Source organism: Saccopteryx bilineata, chromosome 10 (assembly GCF_036850765.1).
Source record: "Saccopteryx bilineata isolate mSacBil1 chromosome 10, mSacBil1_pri_phased_curated, whole genome shotgun sequence".
Taxonomy (NCBI): Eukaryota; Metazoa; Chordata; class Mammalia; order Chiroptera; family Emballonuridae; genus Saccopteryx; species Saccopteryx bilineata.
Window position 1 is genome coordinate 49099826 of NC_089499.1, and position 26285 is coordinate 49126110.

Sequence of the window (26285 nt, forward strand, 5' to 3'; positions counted from 1 at the left end):
ATGAACCTGCACAGGCCAGGCAGCTGCTGGCCATACACCTATCATCCTGATTATTAATTTCAGGCAGAGAGGGCGGCCCCCTCCTCTTTGCTTCCTCTGTACTTCCATTACTAACAGTAAATTACAGGAGGGGGGGGGAAACCCCTGTAAATTCCCTGGAAAGTCTCCAGTTTGGTCAAAACTATTTAGGTACAGTTGTTCCATTTGCTAATGGGGTGGGGTGGGAAGTGCACATGCACATGTATATCCCTTGTTATAGTCCTCCCATGGAATCTATTTGAGGGAGGAGATCGGATTGAATGAATGACTTAAGGGCCCCTTATAATGTAAAATCTTTACTGCCTAAAGGGGCTTCTGTTTGTAGGAGTGTGGATGGGAGGGTGGGGTGCAGGGGAATGGCAGGGTGGGGTGAGGAGACTTGTGGAATAATAATAAAGGACTTGGTTTCCTGCTTTCTCCTTATGTCCAATCAGCTCTACTCTTCCCAAAGCCTCAAGTAAATCTGAGGGTCCCTCTGCCTCAGCACACTAAGTATCCTCCATTAAACTGCTGGGGAATAAGACTTATGGCTGCATCTCCAGGCTTTCTCAAAATTAAGATGGAATTCATTACACACCTCTGGGCATAAGGAAAAGCTCTGTTTACATATCATTGTACAGTGTTTCATGATGCCAACTTCCTCAGCAGTCCTTGAACCTTATTTAATTTTTCCACTTACATGTTTATTAAGTGTGGGGATGACATATCCCACACGTTCTAGTTTGGAGTTGCTCACACCTTCACAGTTTAGGAGGAGAATGTTTGAATTTGGGTTCATCCTTGTGTTTCTGTTTTGCACAGAGAACATACACGTGAGCGGCTCTAGGAAGGCTATCTAAAGCCTACTGCCCCTCAGAGCCAGGACTTGCTGTTAGCTCACCCCAGCTCTGCTCTGCCTTTGAAGTGGAGGGCAGACCTTTCATCTGCAATCATTTTCACTTAATGACAGCCTGGCCTTTGATCAGCTCAATTTTCCTCTTTTTTTTTTTGGCTTCATAATGAGTCACTTGGAGGTAAGGAGAGTCCTGAAGTGGCCCGTAAACAGCCCCAACTTTTATGAGCACAATGGTTGTTTGACCTTCATATCTTAAGTAAACACACTGGAGGGAGTCAGCCCTTCCTGGGGCTCATTGATAAAATTTGCTCACTGGATAATGTAAACTTGAAAAGCAGGTGGGGATGGACAGGACTGAGAGAAGTAGAAATAAAATGGAAGCAACCTACCTTTCCCCCAATATTTTAAATGGTTTAAATACGATTTGGGGGGGAACCCCCTTTCACACTGGGATATGAAACTTCTCAGCATCATAGGGATGTGTTGTGTTTTGGAAACACCAAATTCTACTGCTAGTGGAATGTTTATTTTCAGATGAAATTTTATGACTTTTTAGTTTATTATCCAACAGTCTCTTTTCTTGGAACTTGGTAAGGATACAAAAAGTTCTCCTTGACTGGATAGAATTTTTGCACAAGAATCTTAAGATTTCCAATTACTATTAAACTCTGGGGAACAAATCTGCCGTAGCTCCTTGAAAAAGCAACTCACAGAATGACCTATTCTCTGGTTATGCTGCACACCACTGTGCCATTTTTCTTAATATGAAAGAAATATTTTGGTATTAAATACCCTTACCCATATATGAAATTAGCTGTTTGCCTCTTTAGTACATCTCCAGTAAATGTGTTAATATTCTTTCAAGCTAGTCAGTATGTTTTTTTTACTTCATTTCCCCTAGTCTCTTAGTTATAGGTTGGAGATTGCCAACATCTTTTAATAGCAGCTTTTGCAAACAACAATTATTGAATAAAATATGTTCATTTTTTGGACTCCAAAATGGGTATATTGCATACTGTGAAAAAACCAGCATAACTGTATATTACTTTAGCTTAACTACAATTTAATGAAGGATGTCATGTTATAACATAGTATAGATTTTGAGTCTTTTATTTTTTTAATATTTTTTTAATTTTAGAGAGAGAGAAATATCAGTTTGTTACGCCACATATTTATGCATTCATTGGTTGATTCTTGTGTGCCCTGACTGGCGTTCAAACCTGCAACCTTGGATGTATCGAGACAATGCTCTAACCCAGTGGTCCCCAACCTTTTCTGGGCCACAGACCGGTTTAATGTCAGAAAATATTTTCACAGACCGGCCTTTAGGGTGGGACGGATAAATGTATCACGTGACCGAGACAAGCGTCAAGAGTGAGTCTTAGACGGATGTAACAGAGGGAATCTGGTCATTTTTAAAAAATAAAACATCATTCAGACTTAAATATAAATAAAACGGAAATAATGTAAGTTATTTATTCCTTCTCTGCGGACCGGTACCAAATGGCCCACGGACCGGTACTGGTCTGTGGCCCGGGGGTTGGGGCCACTGCTCTAGACAACTGAACTACCGGGCCAGGGCCTAAGTCCGAGTCTGTTTTAATTTACTGTTCAGAATATTTCTTGTATAAGCACGCATGATTGTTTGAGGTGTTTGATATTTGTTCTTCACAGCTCAGATATTATGCAAGAAGAATCTATTGAATAAATGTTGATTAATCATAGATCATTGAAAATCCTTAGCACAACCCATGCCATTAAAACAATAAACCTCTGTATTATTTTATTTAAAGAAAATGAGTTGTGGTGTACTGACATTTTTTTCTAACAATAAAAATAATCTTACTAGAATATTAAAAATATCAAAACTGACAGTAATAAATTTGAATGTAAAAGGTTAATTAGACTTTGTTAGATCAACCTGTAGAACTTAAAATATGGAGCTATCCTGTTAATCTTTATTTTCCTAGTTACATATTGATAAGCTAGAAACAAAGTATATCTAACTGGCCTTTTCAATTTGTATAGTTTCTCAATTTATAAAGAAGAAAAAGTCAGCCAAGTATCGAGAGAGTTACTAGGAAGACGAGGATGGCCTGTTTTGAAAAGGTCAGGTGACTGTACTTGCTGAAACATGTTTCCAGTTCTCTGATCTTCCTTAAAATGTCTCTGGGACTCGCCTCTTCTCTGCCTTTACAGATTTGAACATTGTTGAACCTCAGCTCCCTTACACAGTCATCACTGCCCTGTCCCCTGCTCCAGCGTGTTCATCCAAGAAGTCCTCCAGCATAGTGTCCTTAGACCACCTTTCTCTGCAGCTTTACTTTAGTTGTGTCAACACTTATAATGGCTCCCTATCAGTCGCCTACACAAGTCTAAATAGTTCTGCCCGAGTTCAAAGCTCTTTATTATCTGACTCATCTATCTATTGATTCTCTTTACTACTAGAAGAAATGGGCCCTTTGTTCCAGTTAGATTGATCTTGCACACACATGCTGTCATTCTTGCTCTGTTTATTCAGACAGTTGTCCCCACCTCGAATGCCCATATCAGCCATTTCCAAATGTCCAAATCCTATCTATTTTTCAAATTCCACTCCTGACTTATCAGAGCTGGAATTGGTGTCTTCCCCATACAAAGATTCCCACAGCTGCTTTTTTTAAAAATGTAATGAGTTTATTTTTATCTTGAAATTAATATTTGAACACTTGTCTTCATTTTAATTCCTAATGTAGTTATTATTGATAGATACAACCTATATAAGCAAAAGTTCTTTATGGTCCTCAATGATTTTTTTATTGTTAACAGCTTTGATAAGATGTGATTCACACATCATACAATTCACCCGTTTAAAGAGCATCTCTTTTAATTTGGAATTTATCATGTTTTTATTTATAGTTATTTATCTCCATGACTTATTACTACCACTAGAGACCAGGTCTTAAATGTCTTTTTTGTTTTCCTTAGTTCCTGGCATTTTTCTACAAACATACCAGGCACTAAAATGCTTTTGACTGAACCACATCCCCTCATTTCTTCTGCTAGTTTTAAGCCTCCTATCTTTTTCACATGGGGCTGTATTCAACAATTAGCAATTAGGTTTTAAAATAAAGGGTCTGTGTGTCAGTTTCTAGGATGATTTGGCAGGGTTACAAGTTTTGCTTACCTATCCTTTTAGGATGAGGACCATCTCAACAGAGCTTGGGTGGCAGCTTTCAGCAAAGAAAAACAAGGCTTGTCCCTGGAACCTGGCTCCATGAAGTGGCCTGTTGGCTTACTAGCTTTGTCAAAATGTTTGCAAGTAGTGCTATAGCTAGATGACACGATTAAGAGCCACAGTGATGATGCAGACAGTAAGGCTTATAAATATTTTAAGGTAGTGAAGACCAAGGAATGCTGACTTGCCAAGGAAAAATTTGATGAAGAAGGTAAGACTTACACTATAGCCCAGAGCTGAAAGGGAGGGGATGTTTTGGATAGATGGGAGGGGAGATGGAAGAGCATTCCCAGCATGAGCTGTGGAATCTGGGGGAGTGTGAAGACCAGAAAGATAGGTGTAGGCTGAAGGGATGGGCTGTGCAGGTCTAAACTTACCTAGTTGAGGAGTTTTAGATTTATTCAGCAATCCAATCCATCAGTGACTTTAATCTCGCCTGGTGGGAGGCTGGGTGACCATGTTGGAAAGACTGTTCAAGGTGAGAAGGAAGAATTGAAAGGATAGTCAGTTAGTATCAATAGTTTTTGTTTGCCCAAACCATACAAGTCACTTATTCAACAAATATTTATTGAGGACCTGTTATATTTCAGGAAGAGTATGAGCCAGACCCTGATCACATTGGGTATTTCTTATATTTTGCTCTTATTGCCTTTTACATAAAATGTTGTTTTCCACCTGACTGGTGGTGGCGCAGTGAGTAGACTGTCGACCTGGGACGCTAAGGTCCCAGGTTCGAAATACTGAGGTCGCTGGCTTGAACCTAAGGTCACTGGCTCTGCTTGAGCTCCCTGGTCAAGGCACATATGAGAAGCAATCAGTGAACAACTAAGGTGCTGCAACTACGAGTTGATGCTTCTCATCTCTTGCCCTGTCTCTTTCTCAAAAAAAAAAAGTTGTGTCCCAAATCATACATATGTTACTTTGTAATTAAGGGTGCCATGTTTTATTCTGCTTAGCTCTAGTCTCTTGCATAGCAAATAAAAGATGCTTAATAAATAAGCAAGAGATTGACTGATAGTGACAAGGTGCATAACCTCATACTATTACTATGAAAGGGAAAAGGTTACTTTTTTATGCTAAGGAAATCTGTGGGCTCCATTTTAACCAGGTGATTGAGCTTAGTTTTACCAGCGGTGGGATGTGGTACCTTCTGATGCGATGCACTGACGTGTGCACAGTATTACCTGTGTAGTCTTGCCAGAAACATTCAACTTGAATCTAATCATGAGGATTGATCAGACCACCAAAAATTATAGGACAGCTCATTGGTAGAATATTTTAAAATGTCATTGTCTGGTATACTAAGTTTCTTTAAGTAAAAGAAAATTAAAGAGACATGACAACTACATTGAGTAGTGTGTGATTCTTCATTGGATCTTAGATTCCCACCAAATCATGCCCTCCCCAAAAGAAATAGTTCCATTGGGGAAATTTAAATATGGCTTGGATGTTAGTAACAGTGTATCAACTTTAATTTTCTGGGTGTGAAAATGATATTGTGGCTATAAAGGAGAATAGCTTGCTCTTAGAAGACTCTTGTTAAAGTAGTTTGGGATGAAATATAGTATCTAAGGTTACTTTAAAAAATTGTAGCACTTAGCCCTGGCTGAATAGCTTGGTTGGTTAGAGCATTGTCCCAAAGCCCAGAGGTTGTTGGTTTCATTCCTGGTCAGGGCACATACAGGAACAGTTTAATGTTCCTGTGTCTGTCTGTCTCTCTCCCCTTCCCGTCTCTCACAAAAATCAATAAATAAAAAGAATAATAAATTATAGCAATTATAGCCAAAAAGCATACAGGGTGGGTCAAAAGTAGGTTTACAGTTGTGAGTATGTGAAACACAGAGTTATTCTTGTATTATTATTTATTATTGTATTCTTTTCCATGCAAACAGCTGTAAATCTACTTTTGCCCCACCCTGTATGTGTTGTAGATAAACTGACAAACTGAATGAATCAAAGTGAAGGAAGGGACTAGGCTGTTCATTGTTTGTTCATTTAGCTTTTCAGTTGCTTAAATTTTTTTTGAAATAAAGTTGGATAAAATAAAATTATTTACTTAGGTACTTAGTTTTTTTAGTGCTGAAGTTTACAAAATTTTTGCATCACTTGTTTTATCAGTCTTCATGGTTATAAGGCACTTGAATTATGTGCATGCCTACCTGAGTTCTTAATGCTGCTTCCACTCTCTCAGAATGGTGAAGTCTTTGAACTTTGTGTCCTATGTTAGTCCTTGGAAAATTCACTCTGGATCTTCTGAAACCATGTTTAGCAATGATAAGTAATACAGCGAGTTAATGTGTCTTTGAGGGACAGCAGAACGGCTTTCTGAGATACCCGACTTAAAATATTTGTGACGTCTCTGTTACCTGCCCATTCCTGCTGCTGGGTTTGGAGCTGATAATGAGATTTCATTTGAAATATGTAGGCTCGGACATGGCCTTCAGCAGTCCCTATGCAGGTTTGAATTGGATCCCGGAAACCAGGATCTGAGCTAGAATATATTGCAGAGAACAAGATCACCTATTTTTCTTTTGAGAAACCATAGCAAACATGTTTGTATTGCTCAGGAATCTAGGTTTTGAGTGAGAGGTGGTCAGTATTAGAATGTCACTAGGACTGTGCCTTGCAGCTCAGCAGTAACATGACGCCTTTGGGTTAGGGTTTGAAAGTTGGGATGAGTACGAACTGGCCAGGAGGATTTTGGAATGCATGCTAGTAGGGAGCAAGGTGAATGGAAACAAGGAAATGAGTCAAGAGTGTGTGTCTGTGGAGGTGGGGCTTACCGAGCACTGGGCACTGTGCCAAGTTTCTTGTTTAATCCTCAAACTAGCTCAGGGCCTCTGTGTGAGTTTTTACATGTGTGGAAACAGTCCTAGGAAGTCAGGTAGCGTCTCTGAGATCACCCCGCTGGCTCTTGGTGGAGCGGATTTGGAATGCTCGCTGACCCATGCTCCTTGGCAGTATATATCCTGACCTTTTAGACTAGTTGGTGGAAACTGTATATGTGCTAAGTTTATGAGAGAGGAACTCTCCTGAATAGTGGGAGTGATGTTGGGAGAAGTTCCCTTTGCCCCTGTCATTTTATCCTCTAAATGGGAATCTTATCAGCTGATAGAATTCAACAACTAGTATAATAAAAAATGAACTTTGTATGAGTTTTCATTGATTCTCATAAATACCTCGCAAGGTGGATGAAGAAATAGAGGGCCAAGAGAATTGAAGAGACTGCTAAGATTATATATACCCTTTTGTGATTGCAAAGCCCACTCCATGCACAGTTTCTCTGTATCGGGCTAGTGTGGTCAGGGATTCAGAAGTGAGAGGGATTGCTGTGAATAGGCAGACTGAGGTAAGTCCATTCTAGAGGTTCATGATATAGGACAGGGGTCCCCAAACTGCGGCCCCCTGAGGCCATTTATCCGGACCCTGCCACACTTCTGGAAGGGGCACCTCTTTCATTGGTGGTCAGTGAGAGGAGCACATTGATCATCTCATTAGCCAAAAGCAGGCCCATAGTTCCCATTGAAATACTGGTCAGTTTGTTGATTTAAATTCACTTGTTATTTATTTATTTATTTATTTATTTTTGTTCTTTATTTTAAATATTGTATTTGTTCCATTTTGTTTTGTTTTTTTACTTTAAAATAAGATATGTGCAGTGTGCATAGGGATTTGTTCATAGTTTTTTTTATAGTCTGGCCCTCCAATGGTCTGAGGACAGTGAACTGGCCCCCTGTGTAAAAAGTTTGGGGACCCCTGCAATAGGAGGAAGGAAAGTTTAATTTTCCAGTCTCTCCTTCCATTTCCACAATTGTCCTCCATTGGTCAATGACAGATTCTAAGACTGCTGTCCTAGGGTCCCTGGTCTCATCATACCCTTCAGAACTGCCTTAATTAAAGAATGTATTGAAGGTACAGATACTAGTATGTTATCTTAGATATTTAACCTGATGCTTGCCAAAGAGCTTAAAGAGAATTTGGGTATTTTTACTCAGGTTTTGAAGAGGTGATACTGTTTCCCCCAAGCTTAGTTCCTCTGCTTCATGGCAACTGGAATCAGGAGAGGTGGCTCCACTGTTGAAGAGGTTAGATCAAGCATCATTTAGTGATTTCTTCTAAACATGTATAATAAACTCTAAACAGAGAGGAAATTGAACCTTTAGCAAAGTATTGCCTGATTCCAATACCATCTGCAAACACCGTGCTTTCATAATTCGCTTCCTTCTCATTAACTGTAACATGTTACAAAAGTAGATTTGCAAAATGTAGTGAAGCATTTCTGACAAGTTTAAATTGTCTTTTCCATTAAGGAGGGTTGTACAGCACTTGGCATTAAAGGTTCTTGAACTGCTGTTACCTTCTTGGGGTTCACAGATCATGGATCAGTGAGTGCTGAGGCCTCCAACAGGGACATGTGAGGACATGAGCTACATTTTACTGATAGTTTTTCCGCCTTCACCAGTACAGCAAAAGCAGGGCTGTCCTCTGAGACTCAGCATCCCAGATTTACTTGGAATCCTTTGCAGCCTCTGTCACAGCCAGAGTCTGGGGTTGGAGGACCAAGAATAGAAGTGGGTGTGGTCATTGGCCTGGCTCAGGAAACTGAGGGCACAGACAGGTGTTTGCTCTTTTTGAATCCCAGTTATGACCTATGAAGCCGACGCACAGTCTGACATTGAGATCTGATCTTCAGCCTAATTATGTCACTGTTAGGCACCTGAATTTTTCTCTATGTTGTGTATAGGAGGACATTAATTTGAGTCCTCTTTGTGATAATTTCACTTGAATTAGCATTATATAATCTTATGAAGAGACAGTTCAGTTATAAAGTGAATTCAATAGGGTAAAGGAGATTTTAGGGACTAATTTTTTTTTTTTTTTGTATTTTTCTGAAGTTGGAAACGAGGAGGCAGTTAGATAGACTCCTGCATGTGCCTGACCTGGATTCACTCGGCACGCCCACCAGGGAGTGATGCTCTGCCCATCTGGGGGGTTGCTCTGTTGCAACCAGAGCCATTCTAGCGCTGGAGGCAGTGGCCACAGAGCCATCCTAAGCGCCCGGGCCAACTTTGCTCCAATGGAGCCTTGGCTGCAGGAGGGGAAGAGAGAGACAGAGAGGAAGGAGAGGGGGAAGGGTGGAGAAGCAGATGAGCGCTTCTCCTGTGTGCCCTGGCTGGGAATCGAACCCGGGCCGACGCTCTACCACTAAGCCAGGCCGACGCTCTACCACTAAGCCAACTGGCCAGGGCCTCGGACTAATTTTTAAAACCCTGAACACAACAAAAGTAGGTAATATGGAACTTGCTAATCAAATGAATAGCAATGTATAGATGTCAGTGTAACACTTTTAAATTTACTTTAACGTATTTTTAGTTAGTGCTTTTTGATACTCAGATTTTTTTTTAACCCTTTCCCCTCTTGCCCCTGTAGAATTACAGATATTTAAAATCATTAGGGATTGTGGACATTATCTATCCTTGGGCATGTCTGGGAGCGGTTGCCACAATCTGAGTGAGACTTCTACCTGGTTCCTGGGCCCCACCGCCTTCCCTCGTGCATTCCGGAATGAGCCCTGGTCCCTCCTGTGCTTGCTTTTGCCCTGAGGCACAGCATGAGTGCCAGCCCACTGGTCTCTCCTTGGTGGGTTCTAATCCACAAGTGGTCTCTGTGCGTGAGATCCCTTCCATCGTGACCCAGGCCCACTATGTTAGGTTAGTCATGGTAGACCCAGTGGTGGAAGCTTTTTGGTCCCAAGTAAAGAGCTTTATCCTTTGACTCAGACTAGGTTTCAGTCCTGTCTTCACCCCCCCCCCCCTTCCTCATGTTAGTGTGGCTGCCCTCATAAAGTACTGGGACAGCAGCTTAAACAATAGACATTCATTCTCACAGTTCTGGAGGCTGGACCTCCGAGATGAAGGTGTCTGCAGGGTTGGTTTTTCTGAGGCCCCTCTTTGGCTTGTAGTTGACTGTCCTAGTGTTCACATGGTTTGTCTTTTTGTTTGTCTGTGTCCTAATAGTATACTTTACTTATTGAGACACTAGTCATATTGTACTAGGGCCCATCCTGATGGCCCCATTTAACCTTAATCATCTCTTTAGAGACCTATTTCCAAATATTCTGAGATACTGGGGTTGGGACTACAACATGGCTTTTGGGGGTCACAGTTCCATTCATAACAATCCCTTTTCTACCCTCACTCTTCCTCCCTCTCTTCCTCTTCCTTTTCTCTTCCCTTCTACTCTCTCTCCTCCTCCTCTCCTTCCTCCTTACTTCCCTCTTTCCCCATCTCCGTTCCCGCCCATCTCCTCTTTTTCCTTCAAATGTCTTCCCCTCACTTCTTGCCTTGCCCTGTGAAAGCATTCTGCACTGCTAGAAAGAAGACAGTAACTGGAAAACCGAAGTGCCACTTTTCTCCTTCCAGCTCTTCTATTAATCAGCTTTGCTACCTTAAGCAATTCATTAATTCTTGAAATGTTAGTTTCCTTAGCTGCTGCCAGATACGTTATTCTTCCTCTTTTCCCTTATAGGACTATATTAAGGAAAAACTAGAACAATAGTAGCTCATAAATATTTTTTATTGACTTATCTGAGAGAGAGAAGCACTCATTTGTTGTTCCACTCAGTTATGCATTTCATTGTTTGCCTCCGTATGTGCCCTGACTGGGGATCAAACCCTCAACCTTGGTGTTTCAGGATAATGCTCTAATCAGTAAAGCTAACGGGTTAGAGTCTAGCTCATATACATATTTAAATGCTTTTAACAGGTGGATTTAACGGGTGCACCAGGTGTGTGCCCTGGTTCCCAACTTCTGAAGGGCCCCGCAAAACCCCAACTTTCCACTTTTTTCTAATGTGAGGGGCCTAATATTTTCTTCTGCACCTGGGGCCTCAATCGACCTTAATCCACCGCTGGCTTTTAAAATAAAATATTTTAATATAAGATACAGGAAAGCTCTGACAAGGATGTAATTGTTTTGGGATTATTTGGATTACTTGAAATTCTAATTAAAATGATACGTTTCAACCCTATAAGTTTTTTTTAAATTTATTTATTCATTTTTTTTTTAAAGAAGAGAGGGAGACAGAGAGAGAGAGAGAGGAGAGACAGAGAGAGAGAGAAGGGGGGGAGGAGCTGGAAGCATCAACTCCCATATGTGCCTTGACCAGGCAAGCCCAGGGTTTCAAACCGGCGACTTCAGCATTTCCAGGCCGATGCTTTATCCACTGCGCCGCCACAGGTCAGGCTCAACCCTATAAGTTTTACTGTGTTGGTGTTATCCTTAATTATATTATTAGCAGTCAACAATACAGGATTGTGGGGGTTTTTCTCAACAACCTCATTGTTGCTCTAAAGGAAACAAGATCTGATCTGCTCAAACCAAGCTCAGACAGGGGTCTGGACTTGGCATAGCCTCCCCCTGCCTGGCTGACTGGATAGGAGTGACTTCTAGCTGATGTTTGGCCCTCAGATGTGGGATTGGGCTTTGCAGGTGTAGAGCCGTGAGCCTGGGGCTGCCTGAGAGGGACAGAGGAATGGGGATGGGAAAGGGGACTGGGTCCCCGAGTTGTGGGTGGTGTGCAGTCTCTGTACTGCTGGCAGACACTACGTCACATCTTTCACCCCCACTGGCTCGCCCAGGTTTCTTCATGTTGCCTAACAGCTCTCCTTGTAAAAAAAAAAAAAAAAAAAAAAAAAAAAAGTAAGAAAGAAAAATGTTAACCAGAATGGGGATAGCCGTAAGTTGAACTATTCGAGACGTTGACTTCACTGTATTCTCCCCAGCTGCTAGTCCATGAAACAAAGAAGTATTATTTGAAAGAAAATGAATAAGCCCTGGCTGCCTGGGCTTCTGCCTTGCACGGTCATGAGTTTGTGAGATGTGAGATGGGTCCTGAAACGTTCTAGTTGTTTTACCAGGGGTGCTGTCTTGCCAGTGGGGTGACGTCAGCCTGCCTGCCCGTGGGCTGTGGTCAGACAGGAGACATCCGCGTAGCTGAGCGGCTGGGTTGGAGGACTGCGCTGTGGTTTTACTTCTTTGATTTAGGCTCAGACACGATAAAAGGGGTGAGGAGGGGAGGGGAACACAAAGTCTTGGACACAGCAAAGATTTAAATTGTAGCAGCAAATTCTCTGTTGGCTAAAGCATAGAGAGTTTTGTGAAAAACCTATCCTTAAAAGTTCTAACAGGATTCTTTTTAGTTCAGTTGTACCCTCCCCTTTTCTGTGAACTCAGAGACATTGGCATTTCAGCCTTGTGCTGTTTGACTAACCTTCATAAAACGACAATAAATGCCATTACTGCGATTGATTTCTCTTGAGTCATGCTATATTCTTAACTGCAGTCACAGATCCCTGTCTGGCAGTAGGCCCAGAGCTGGTGCACAGGCGCCGTGAGGAGAGGCAAGAGGTGCAGGTTCTCCTGCTTCTGGTTCCCCTGGACTCCATTCATCTCACTGAAACTAACTCAGCGCCTCATCTCCATGGTGAACACCTTGGCCTCAGTCGTTCAGTTGTATGAAAGTCAAATCTGCATTTTTGTGGACCAGATTATATTCGTCTTTGGTTTCAGTTGGCTTTCTGCAACTTTCTTGTTGTATTTCAATGCATGAACGAAGCTGGAACACTGAGAATTAGAAGTGTACCTGATTTTTTAATTACATCTTCTTTAATGATGAGGTATAAATAATTAGTTAAGAATACTTAATCGAATCATTTTTCCCCCTACTATATAAAATGTGTCCTGTAAAAATTTAATATTTCTCAGTCAGCAATTAAAATAAGACTTAACTTTGGAAGATATACATTATGTAGAATGTAGACTTTTAGAGCCAAAGTTAGGCCTTTAAAGTGATCAAATTGGATCACTTAATTTTACAAATGAAAGAACTGAGGCTGACCAGGTAAGTGCTGTTTGAAGACTTTCTAGTTAGATTCCATTTTACATCCGGTCTAGAAGATACACGTCCCACTAAGACACAATCCTGCCTATTAAAATATGCCAATTGGATCGAAGACAAATTTCTGCCTTAGCTATATTAAAATGTAGGAAATTAATCTTACAGTCATTGAAAAATGGTAATAACAGGGTTCTGAAACCAGGATACAAATTCCTGGGTCTCTTCCATTTTCTTCATTCTGATTTTGAAAGAATTTTCTTGTAATATTTTACCAAAATCCTTAGATAGCACATCTCATAAAGCTTAAGTGATTTTCTTTTTTGTTTGTGTATGTGTGTTTTAAGCAAAAGAGACAGAGAGGGGGACAGACAGGGACAGAGAGACAGGAAGGGAGATGAGAAAGATCAATTCTTTATTGCGGCACCTTAGTTGTTCATTGATTGCTTTCTCACATGTGCCTTGACTGGGAGGCTACAGCAGAGTGAGTGACCCCTTGCTTAAGCCAGTGACCTTGGGCTCAAGCCAGCAACCCTGCGCTTAAGCCGGTGAGCCCACATTCAAGCTGGCGACCTCCAGATTTTGAACCTTGGTCTTCTGCAGGGGTCCCCAAACTTTTTACACAGGGGGCCAGTTCGCTGTTACTCAGACCGTTGGAGGGCTGGACTATAAAAAAAAACTATGAACAAATCCCTATGCACACTGCACATATCTTATTTTAAAGTAAAAAAACAAAATGGGAACAAATACAGTATTTCAAATAAAGAACAAGTAAATTTAAATCAACAAACTGACCAGTATTTCAATGGGGACTATGCTCCTCTCACTGACCACCAATGAAAGAGGTGCCCCTTCCAGAAGTGCGGTGGGGGCCGGATAAATGGCCTTAGGGGGCCGCAGTTTGGGGACCCTGATCTTCTGTGTCCCAGACTGATGCTGTATCCAATGCGCCACCACCTGGTTAGGCTGTGTTAAGTTTTTAAAATTGAAATTAATATATGTTGATTCTTGTGAAATCTTGGCCTAAAATCTTTGCTCATCTCTAACTGGGAGAAATAGTTGAGCAATATTTGTGGGCCATATATTAGAACTGCCACCGTGACTAAAACAGCAGTTAAGTAATTTTTGTACCTATCAGTCGTTTTTCTTCAGTACCTAGATTAAGAGGCCAGAAACATTTTAAAATTTAAACTTTTTTGTCATAACTGTAAATTTTTCAAAAAGTGAAATTGACAATTGTATTAAGCCACCTCGAGAGACTTAAAATCCTCAGTTACTCAGACAGCTGAAATCTCCTTTTTCTTGTTTATTCTTGAAAAAGAAAGATAATCGTTTCCCCCTTTTTCAAGTGCCAAACCATTTTGAAATTTAGAATACACATTAGTACAAAAGAAAAAATGTCTTTCACTCCCCAAGATAAATGCCTTTGGTGTGTCTTTTCCTCCTCTGCTGCTGTCAGTGTCTCTGTAAATGTTGATGACATTTGTTTTTCTGCCAGTACTCCGCACAGCCTTCACCATATAACAACAGGCACTCAGACTCGGTCTGATTGGAAGCTGGGTTGGAGCTTATCTGACTGTAACGTAGTAAAGAGATAAAGCTGTGATAACAAAAGGTTTCTTTTTATTTTAGGGAAAATTAATGGATGCTTGTCCTTACGTTACAGTTAAGTGTGAAAACCCTGACAGAAAAGGATCTAATAATACCTGGAGTCCTCTGTCATCTACTTATAACTGCATTCTTATTTGACAGGCAGGAGGGCAGCTTTGTTGAGATGTAGTTCATATACCATACAATTGATCCATTTAACATATACAGTCCAGTTGTTTTTAGAATATTCACAGAGTTGCACACCCTTCACCAGAATCAATTTTAGAACATTTTTGTCATCCCCCAAAGAAACCCTGTACTCAGTAGCAATTTCTCCTCCCTCCAGGCCTCTAGCCATCACTAATCTATTTTTTATCTGTTTAGATTTGCTTCTTCTAGGCGTTTCATCTTAGTGGAGTCAGATGTATATGGGCTTTTGTGTCTGGCCTCCCTCACATAGCATGCTGTTTTCTAGGCTCATCCACATAGTAGCATGAATCAGTGCTTCATTCCTTTTTATGGATAAATAGTATTCTATCATATGGATATACCACATCTTTTGGTATACATTCTTCAGTTGATGGATGTTTGGTTTTTTGGCTATTATGAATAGTGCTGCTATGAACACTCATTTGTAGGTTTTTTGGTGGAAATATGGTTTCATTTCATTTCTCTTGGGTATATACTTAGGAGTGGAATTGCTGGGTTATATGATAACTCTGTGTTTAACCTTTGAAGAACTAACAGACTGTGTTCCCCAATAACTGCACCATATTACCTTTGTACTAGCAGTGTATGAGGGTTCCAACTTCTTCACATCCTCATCAGCATTTGATCTTATTTGTCTTTTGCTTATAGCTGTCCTGGTGGGTGTGGCGTGGTAACTTGCTGTGATTTTGCTTTTGACTTCCCTGATGGCTAATGATGTTTGATGTCTTTCCATGTGCTTGGTGGCCACTTGTATATCTTCTTTGGAGAAATGTCTATTCAGATCCTTTTCTATTGGTTATCATTTTATTGTTGAGTTGTAAGAGTCTTTATTTAAATATATTCTTAAATAGTTATTTTAAAGTTCCTTATTCTATGACATCTTTGATCTTTAGCATACCATAAAACTCTAACTTGGGCACCTCGTTGCCCTGCATCATTTATTCAGTCAGTCAGTATTTATTGACCATCTATATGTGGAGGCTATTGTGCTCTCCACTCTCAAGTATATAAAATGAATAAAATGTTTGCTGCTTCAAGGGGCACAAAACAAATCAGGAATGAGATACCATAGTGATGTATTTCTTTGTGTGTTCAGAAGAAAGAAGAGATGACTTTCTGATTGACAAATCAAGGAAAACAAACAGAAAGAGGTAGCATTTTAAGTGGCCTTTGCACAATGCATAGGATTTTAGTACAAGAAGATTGGTTGAAGAACCTGGGTAAAGATCTTGAGTTTAGACAGCATGTTCTCTGTGGAATGGTGACTAGTCTAGTTGAACTTTTGTGGCTGAAATTTACAGAGCTTGAAAGAGGAATACTAGGAACAAAAACCAGAAAGGTAGCTGGGACCACATGTTGGTTTTTTTATTTTTATTTTTTATTTACTTTTATTTTTTGTATTTTTCTGAAGCTGGAAATGGGGAGAGACAGACAGACTCCCGCATGTGCCCGACCGGGATCCACCTGGCACGCCCACCAGGGGCGATGCTCTGCCCCTCCGGGGCGTCACTCTGTAGTGACCAGAGCCACTCTAGTGCCTGGGGCAGAGGCCAAGGAGCCATCCCCAGCGCCCGGGCCCTCTTTGCTCCAATGGAGCCTCGGCTGTGGGAGGGGAAGAGAGAGACAGAGAGGAAGGAGAGGGGGAGGGGTGGAGAAGCAGATGGGCGCTTCTCCTGTGTGCCCTGGCTGGGAATCGAACCCGGGACCTCTGCACGCTAGGCTGACGCTCTACCACTGAGCCAAATGGCCAGGGCCCACATGTTGGTTTTGAATGCAGAAGCAGTCTGGATAGTATTTCATCAGTGACTGGTGAGCCCCTGGTCATGTGGGGTTAGGATGGGTTGATGTGTTCAGAAGGGTGCCGTGATCCAGGCTGAGTTACAGAAACATGTACGCTGACTGGGGTTTGGGGAGATTGAAAGCAACACTGCTGTGTTTCTGTCTTGAAGATCGACATGTACGTTAGAGTAGAAGACAGGAAGGCCTGTAGTTTAGAGATGCCTGTGAAATTGTTTAATCTCATGATACTAAAATTTATTTTATCATAGATTCACTTTTTTATATATGTATATATGTGTTTATATATGTATATATATGTAAGGGAAACAAAATTTGAGGTCCATACTTTGTACAAAATTTTGAGGTACATAATTAAATATTATACAAGTAATGACTTTCTAGTAACTGTTGGTTGTTTGGTTACTTGGTCACTTGTAGGATTGTGGATCATAGAATTGGATCACTCATTTTAATGGCTTAAGACAGTGGTAATCAACCTGGTCCCTACCGCCCAATAGTGGGTGTTCCAGCTTTCATGGTGGGCGGCAGCAGAGCAACCAAAGTATAAATAAATAGATAGATTTAACTATAGTAAGTTGTTTTATAAGGATTTATTTTGCCAAACTTGGCGAAAATCCAACATAAAGTACTTGGTAAGTAATTATTATTATATGCTTTAACTTGTTGTAACTCTGCTTTATAAATTTTATAAAGTTACTTCCCTACTTTATAAGTCACCATTACTGTGGAACCGGTGGGCGGTTAGAAAATTTTATTACTGTTAGATACAAAAGTGGGCGGTAGGTTTAAAAAGGTTGACTACCCCTGGCTTAAGGCATGCTTGATACTAGCTAGTCAATACACTCGTTGTATGGAGGCATTAGAGGGAAGTGGGCGCCCATACTCGCCTGGTCCTAAATAAAGGGAGAATGTCCTGACTCTCAGACCAAATATTTGCCTTGATTTTACCAAAATAATTTTAACCTCCTTTTGCTGCACACACGATAACAACAACAAAGCCTGTTCTACTACAGTACAAAGTGTTGGGCTATGGTCCTCAAGGCTCAGAGATGGAGGCGGGCATGTGGGAGACCAGACCTATGTCTGCCCTCTGTGAATTCTTTTCCTTCTCCCCATAGTTTCTTTGATCGCAGCCTTGCGTGGGGAGGATGAGGCATTAGTCAGATAGGCAGGGGCTATGGGTTCTTGCCTACAGTTAGCCTGTTAACTGACCCTGAGTAGGTCTCTCCACATTTGGGGCACAGTTTACGCATTCCTTCAACCTTTAGAAGTAATGATCTAATTCTGTGATCCACAGTCCTATAATTTGACCAAGCAAGCAACTGACATTTACTAAAAAAATGATTACTTGTGTGATTTTGAACTAGGGCAGCAAAACCAAAAGGACATGCGAGGGGATCCGTGTGCACACGGCCCTTTCTGGCACCAACGACATGTGTGCCCCATCATCTCTGTGGGGTGTAAGAGATATGGCACAGTCCCTATGGGAGAAGGACCACCTGTGGTCCCCTGTGGGTCCATTACCTCCCACCTTAGAAATATAGTGTTTTCAGAGCATTCCTGTGGACTTTCTTCTGTGTCAGACACCAGCACTTCACTCTTAATTATAAGCAGTGCATCCTTTCGAGGAACTTATAATGTAAAACAAGTACAAGAACTTACACTGGTTGAAAATTGGAGAGTGGAACGGAGTGTTGTTCTCACCCTGAGTTTTGCTTTTTGTGTAACGGTGTGTGCTGTGTGATGAGTGACGCTTCCTTTTTTGGAGTGATTTTCATTTGTTGCTGTGGTGGTGGTTTTCCATAGTAACTGCTGTTGCTACACATCTGGCATCTGATGAAATGACCCCCAGATCCCAGGGGTCTGCATAGAGCCCGAGTACTCCTCATCCCTTCGTCCTGCCAAAGATGTGGAGAAACACTGGGTAGAGGGCGTGGTGGCTCTGCTGTGTTGATGACGTTGAATTCGCAATGGCTGAGTTCCTGGAGGTATTATCAGGGCTCCTCCCCTCCCTGCGGAGGGGGTTAGTTAAGAAATGGGCATATTTGGAAAGAATATTTCTAATTTATCAAGGCATAAATATTAGTGATACTTTGTTTGTTTAAACCAAAAGTTAGTAAATTGGAAAGAGAGGTCAACCAGAATCCTGCAGAATTTTTTAATGTAACAGGCCAGCATAGGTCCTGTTTTTTAGGTATTTCATTTAAAATGGAAAGTTCCAGTTTGCATTGGGGCCAAAATCCCAAAAACAAATACTGACTGGATCATGTGTATCATGGGGTCACTGTATATTTGCTAGTTTATATCTTAGTGACTAAATTGGCAAAATTTTTATTTTTCCTGGTAAACATTCAGAAGGTTTTTTCCTCCTTTCCCTCACAAAATCATATTTGTCATATGTGTATGAAGCAAACGACTGTTAAAACTGTCCACACATCTGTGATGATATGAAAATTAGTGGTGGCAAACAAAGGTTTCCTTTCTTAGGTGCCACAAGGTCTCAGATGAGGTTGACTTTATCCTAACATCACTCTCAAGTTGTGACCAACTGGAAACAGAATTGGTCAGGCCTTAGAGACCAATATGAATAGCACAACAAAAAGATTATTTGTGAAGAATTTAGGTCTCCCTGCCCCCATATGACTTAGAAAGCTTAACATTTCCTCTTAAAGTAATTACTACTTTTGTTTATAAACTTAGAAGATATACAACCTTTATTATAAGCATGTAAAGGGTTATACTTATTTTAATTAATAATGAGGCACAAAGTTATCGCCTAGCCTCGAGCCTTTTTATAACAGGAATGAAAAACATCAACATGTAAAGTCAGATCAAAACGTAAACTATAATTTGAGTGAATATCTTTGCAAAATATTTTTGAGAACTGCACCTTGTGGATTAAGTTTCTTATAAATTATATGCAAAGACTGCTGATAATCATAATATTTTTAATATGCCATTTTTAGTGTACTCTTAGTAAAATGTTTATGTCTCATTAAACAATGCATTTTTTATTTATTTTAAATTTTTGGGAAAATATGTGATCATTAACCCATACATTTTCCTCATTCTTAAAAAAAAAATAACACCAAAACTATAATAGAAATGTAATGAGCAAGAAAAGTGAGTGTGGCCTGGTGCTCTCATGAAGCCTGGGTTAGGTCATTCTCTTATAGGTATGAAGTTGACCCAGAAATCAAAAGTTGTTTCATGTTTTAAATTAACCTTTGAGATGGTTTATGGTCAATATTTTTTCCCCCTCTGTTACTTTATTGCACCTTTCAATTTTAAACTCTACCCTGAAGAGTTATTGAAAAAATGGTAATTATGTGAGGTGATGGAGGTGTTAGCTAACTCTGTGGTGGTAAATGGTTTGCAATGTATGAGTCAAATCGACACATTGTACACCTTAAGCTTACATAATGTTATATGTCAGTTATATCTCAATAAAGCTGGGGTAAAAAAAGAGTTATTATGTTAGAAAACCACATTTATGTAAAATGTCTCATGCTTGGCAGCTATCCTTATGCTCAGACCACGTTCTGAGAATGGCAGGCTGTGTCATGTTGCCAGAAACTTTCCACTAGGAGTAGTTTTGCACGGGGCCAGGCGGGCGGGGAGCCGGGGACTGAGGTAGGGACATTTCTCCAGCTTGGTGACTACGTAATTTCTCTTGCATAGGTGAAGCTGCTCTCAGGGGCGAGCCCAGGATGCAGACCATCCCGGTGGCATCTGCCCTCACCAGTCACCGCACGGGCCCCCCACCCATCAGCCCCAGCAAGAGGAAGTTCAGCATGGAGCAAGGGGACGACGACCTGGACTGTGAAAATGACCATGCTTCCAAGATAAGTCGCATCTTCAACCCCCATCTGTAAGTTCCCTTGTTCTGATTTCGGCTGTGCCTGCAATGCCGGAGCGTATTTCTCTTGCAACTGTGTGTCGACAGAGAAGTGAGAGAATGAATAGCGTTCCTCTGCCAGGAGGGGCTGTTAAACAGATTTTAATCTCGAGAGAGATGTCTTCTTTCCTTCTGGCTTATGTGTCTTGACCATTAGAGTATTTTCCCCGCAGATGTTAACAGAACTTGTTGCTTCTTGGGGTGGTTGTCTAAAACCATTGCCTTTTCTTGCCTGTGCTACTGACCGTCGTTAAGAGAGTGAGTCTTTAGTGAATGTCTTTATGTGCCAGGGACACGGAAGGAAAGCACCTGAGCGGACTTCTGTAAAATGTTTTATGTACTTAGGAGTCTAGAATTGAATGTATTAAGAAGTATTAATTCTCACCAAAGTGGGAAAGATGGCTTTTTGTGATTGTGATAAGGTGCTGTTGATCTCATCTGATGTATGAACCTGTTGTAGACGTTAGTCTTGGGTCCAGGAGAGCTGGGTGCTAGTCCTAGATCTGCCACCAACACTACAATCACGACATGTGTTGCTACAGCTCTCTGGGCCTCAGTTTCCTTATTTGTGTAATAAAGTGGTTAAAATGAAAGCTCTTTGAACCTGTACCACATTTACCACGTTTATGTTTGGAAAACAGTTTGCATTTCTGCACAGTATATTCCGGCTTCTCCTTTGCATTCTCCTCTAACACGCACATGCCTCAGAAAGAGAGCAGGATGCTCTCTCACGTGCTGCCTGGGGAGTCTGCCTTGGCAGTTGGATAGCCAGGCGATACATCAGAGTCGGAGGTCTTGGCAGAGGCCGGGAAGTGGCTCTGGAAGGAGCTTCTCTGTGTATCCAGGTAAAAAGGTTCTACTGCTCTCCCCCTTCCCACACATGAGTTAATGTTTTGCGATTATTAAAGATGAACAGGTTCCCTGGTTTTGATCTCTTGAGGACGCTGCTGTTTCTGGCAAGAACATGAAGCTCAGAGAGTTCCCATCTCCTCATTGGAGGAGGAGACCTTGCGCAGTTAGGTGGCCGATAACGCCAGCAGCCCTCTGCTGCCTCAGCGCCAGCAGTCCTCGGCATTCCACACATTCCAGCCGCTTGGACTGTTGTGTGCAGTCATAAGACCCACTGACAGAGGTATTTATCCTCCAGTAAATCACCATAGTGTTAGAGGCTGAGCCTGCAGTCTGGAGCCCTGGAATTTGCTACAATCAGGAAGGAATCCAGCAACAAGGCTGCAAAACAATAAGCTTTTGCAAACGGGTTGGTTTATAATCTAGATCCTGGGTGCTCAATTATATGGAGTTTATTCTTTTGTTACTAGGAATTTCTTCTCTCACATGTCCTCCTCTTCAAACTGTGAGGGGAGTTTGGAAGTAATGAGGAGGAGACAAGCCCTAAAATAGTATGATTTGGAACCACACATGCCTTAGTTTAAATCCTAATCTGACACTTAACAGTTATAAGGCCTTGGACAATCACTTAATATATCTGGGCCCAGTGTCCTTCTTTGTAAAATTACAATGCTAAAAGTTCATGTATAGAACTACTGTGAGCATTAGAGTGAAAATTTTCAAAGAGTTTAGCATAATATAATACTCAGTTGATAAACTATTACTTTTTTTTATTAATAAGTCCATTATTCAGATACTGGTACTGATGATAGAGAATAAGAATACTAGTATGTTGAATTTCTTGTTTGAGAGTGCTGCGTTTTAGTAAGAAATTCTGGGTTCAAAACCCAGCCATACCTTTCAGTGGGAGTCATCCTAGTTCCTTCCTCACAGGATGAGTGTGAGTGCTTTGTGCAGTGCCTGGCACTCAGCTTTAGTCAGTATCGGTATTATTAGAATGTTAAAGCATTTAGAAAATAATGTAATTCCTTGGGTGGTTATAATATGGCCTTGAAATACAGGTCTCTGATGATACTATAAGTGAACTGTAAATAATAACAACAGGATTGCTAGATTTCACGTGCAACTCGCAGTTGACATCATTGTACCAAGTCTTAGGAAAATAGAAACAGCAGCCACCCCCATGGGCCAGACTCCCTGGACCAAAGAAGGAAATGCGATCACCATGTGGTCAGTTCCTTCTGGTGTTACTTGTTCAGCATATAATAATTATTCATTTCGGTAACATCACCATTATTTTCTACTTGCACTTTCTAGGAGCCAAATGACAGATTTCACAGGCAAATTGAAAAGATGTTGCAGCTCTTACTCATGTTGTATAATACTTACGAAGTACTGTTGTTTGATTTAATGAAGTGTTTACTAGTTGAGGGAAATCATGCTTCCTCCTTTTTATTTACCATGTCTAGGATGTTTTCAATAATAAAATACATATTTGTATTTATTTGGAAAAGAATGGTGTATTATATTTGTTTAAGGATATTACAAAATGATTTTTGTTATTTTCTTAGAACATGTTAATGTCAGAGTGTATTTTTGTTATCACTAAAGAAATCACAATAATTCTGGAGGAAGGAGTGTTGTTTAAAAAAAAAAACACAGTTTGACAGCTAACTAAGAGGATCTTAAAGATGTATGCTTTGGCTACATTTCATTATAACCATCACACTGAGATATTTTCCAGTAGAGAAATGGAGTGAGTGAGTAGCTGTGAGCTAAAATAGGAAGCTGCAGAGAGTATGACTAAATTTCATCTGATTTGACTTGGGGAAGAGGAGAGAGAGAAGAGAGGTTTTCTTAGTGATTCCTCCAGAACTTGGATATTGAGAATTTCTGGGCTCTGGTTTCAGCCCTTTATTAACCTGGGTCACTGAACTCTTTATTAATTTTCTAGTTATTCTGGTGACCATGAGAAATATATTTTGGGTTTTTTTTTGTTTGTTTCCTAAGAAAAGTTTTAAGAACATGAATGTGTTTTTTGGAAATTGAAAAGTACCCTGTTGTTACTTAGAAGTGGATTAAGGTCTGAGGCAGGAGGTTGGTAGGGTGGGGTGGGTAGAGCTGGGTTTCCTCTCATGGGAATATCAATAAGTAATTTTTTCTATGACCTCTCTATTCAAGTATGGTTTAATAAGGAAGGGCTCTCCCTTTTCTCCTGTCTATGATTTATACGGACTACTCAGGGATTCCTATTTTTATTCTGAGTTAATAGCTGTCCCTGATTTGGCAAATAAGAATCCCTTCATTTGGCTCTTGTGTGCTTGTTATGTGCTTCCATTCAATTTTCTTTTAGTACTTTCTTATTTTCTGGCAAACAAGATGCTCATCTACCTGCCTCAGCCATGGAATGAGCCATTTCTCCAGGGTACCCCTGCTTTCTTTTACTGGGGAAAAAGTATTTAGAAACCAAGATCTGGGTACTAGGTGTTACTGCAGGGTCATTGCCTCTAGATTTGAGCTAATAAGTAGGCACTATCTATGTGTGGAAATTTACATTTAAAATGAAATAAAGTAAAAAATTCAGTTCCTCAGTTGCCCTAGCTGCATTCCAGTTCAGTAGCCAGGTGTGGCTAGTGGGTACCATAGTGGACAGTACATAATATATAGGACGCCTCTGCTGTCTCAGAAAGTTCTGCCGAACAGCACTGTTTCTAGACCTTTTCGAGGTAGAAAATGATGAGTTCATATCAGTACTCCACCTCTAATCCAACTTCACGAGTTCTTCCTCATCCTCCCCATTCCGTATTTGTATCCCCGGTTCCCAACAGCATCAACACATTTCCTTGTTGCCCAGTCCTACAGAACACGTGTCATAGTCGCAGAATTGCTATGGTCATACCTCTTTGAAAAACAAACCTACTGAAAAGAGTTCAGGATATGATATGTTGGCCGTTCTTTTTTTTTCCCTGTGCCAGGGAGTGATTAGTCAAAGTAGTAACTTCAAAAGTTACTTTTCCTCTGCACTTTTCAGTGTTGTTATGTTCATTAACATATATGGGTTCATTAATTTGTTTCCATTTAGTTGTAGATGTTTTTCATCCTAATTTTTATTTCATTTCATCCTTATTTTTTTTATTTCATCTTTTGAATATGTAAAACATTTAACATGCTTCTGAGTCAAAACTATGTTTTGCAGTATATGTAAATCATGCTGTATACCCTTAAACTTACACAGTCCTGTCAATTATAGCTCGGTATACCTGAAAGAAAACAAAGTCAAACTATATTAAAATGTACTTAGAAAAGTATTATTCCCTTCCCTGCCTCTCACTTCTTTCGTTCCCTGACCTTGTTGGGGATTATCCTTCTTGTGTTTCTTTTTGTTAAAGTTAGCAGGTACAGACGTGGCTTCTCATTTCCCTTCTTCCTTACACGTAAGGTAGCATACTTTATGTACTTATTTGAGCTTTGCTCTTCTCATTCACCAATATAGTGTGGAAATCTTTTCCTTCCTTGTTCACAGCTGCATGGCACTCCACTACATGCATGTACTAAAAAGTTCACTAAGCCAGTCCCCCTTTTTGGACCTTTAGGTAATTTCCAATATTTTGTAATACACTGATGTTGCAGTGGATAATCTAGTGCACTTGTAATATCTTGTGTTTTTGTCATACAATAAAAACTCTTGAAGGCTAACAATGTAGCATAACAGCATTGCTAAATACATACTGGGTTTGAGACTTTTTTGAGGGTGCTTCGCTAGTAGAACCTAATGAGAAGTTCGGTGCTGAAGAGTAACAGTCCAAGATGACTTTTGGAGGCCCTGGCCAGTTGGCTCAGCAGTAGAGTGACCACCTGGCGTGTAGAAGTCCCGGATTCGATTTCCGGTTAGGGCACACAGGAGAAGCACCTATCTGCTTCTCCACCTTTCCCTCTCTCCTTTCTCTCTGTCTCTCTCTTCCCCTCCCGCAGCCAAGGCTCCATTGGAGCAAAGTTGGCCCGGGCGCCGAGGATGGCTGCATGGCCTCTGCCTCAGGCACTAGAATAGCTTCGGTCCCATTGAAACAACGGCCCAGATGGACAGAGCATCACCCCCTGGTGGGTGGACATGCCGGGTAGATCCTGGTCGGGCGCATGCAGGAGTCTGTCTGTCTGCCTTCCTGCTTCTCACTTCAGAAAAATCCAAAAAAAAGCATAACAAGATGACTTTTGGAAATGAAGCAGTTTTCAATTTGGTGTGTGCTTACGGGTTTAGTAGGGCTGGGCAAGTGAGCTCTTCACTGTTACCTGTGAAAGGATGTGAATATATGCTGAGTGCCTAAATGTACTGGGACTATGCCGAACACTTTAAATATGTTATCTCATTTAACCTTCACAATAAAGGTGTCCCTTTCCGATGGCTGTGTGTGTGTGTGTGTGTGTGTAAAGCTCTGTTTAAAGAAGTAAAAACTGGGAAGATAGTATGTCCAAAGTGGTGGAGCTGGGATTAACCCCACTGTCTGTGGCACCAAACTCAATGATCATTTGATGATGCCACAGCTATATCTTAACCTGAGACAGGATTGCATGCACTTAAAGTTGGGCATCATATAGTTAGCATGCCACTTGACCAGTTGAGTGCCCCACCCATGGCAGGTGCAAATAATTTCTGTGTTGAATTGAATTGTACCCACTATCCAGAGAATGTGCTCATTGAGCTCATTCTCCATTTGGAGAAGGCATCCTCTTTTTGATCAGTGGTGTATATTTGCAGAGTAGTTGCCTCTGGCCTCAGAGCAGAGTATAACCCATACACTTACCCTGGGATCAAAGCCGTGGTCACTAGCCTTGTGCTGTGACTAGTGGCTGACTGAAGAAGGGCCTAGAGCAGCGGTTCTCAACCTGTGGGTCGTGACCCTGGCGGGTCGAACGACCAAAACACAGGGGTTGCCTAAAGCCATCGGAAATACAT

The 26285-nt window shown here is 41.0% G+C and overlaps 1 protein-coding gene across 4 annotated transcripts in view; it reads left to right on the forward strand.

Moving 5' to 3' along the window:
• Positions 1-26285, forward strand: part of VGLL4 (vestigial like family member 4) — a 186268-nt gene that overhangs the window by 124355 nt on the left and 35628 nt on the right. For all 4 annotated transcript variants that reach the window (XM_066245028.1, XM_066245027.1, XM_066245025.1 and 1 more), the window contains one exon: positions 20269-20458. In XM_066245028.1, the coding sequence (XP_066101125.1) occupies positions 20269-20458 (190 nt within the window). The remainder of the gene's footprint in view (positions 1-20268; positions 20459-26285) is intronic.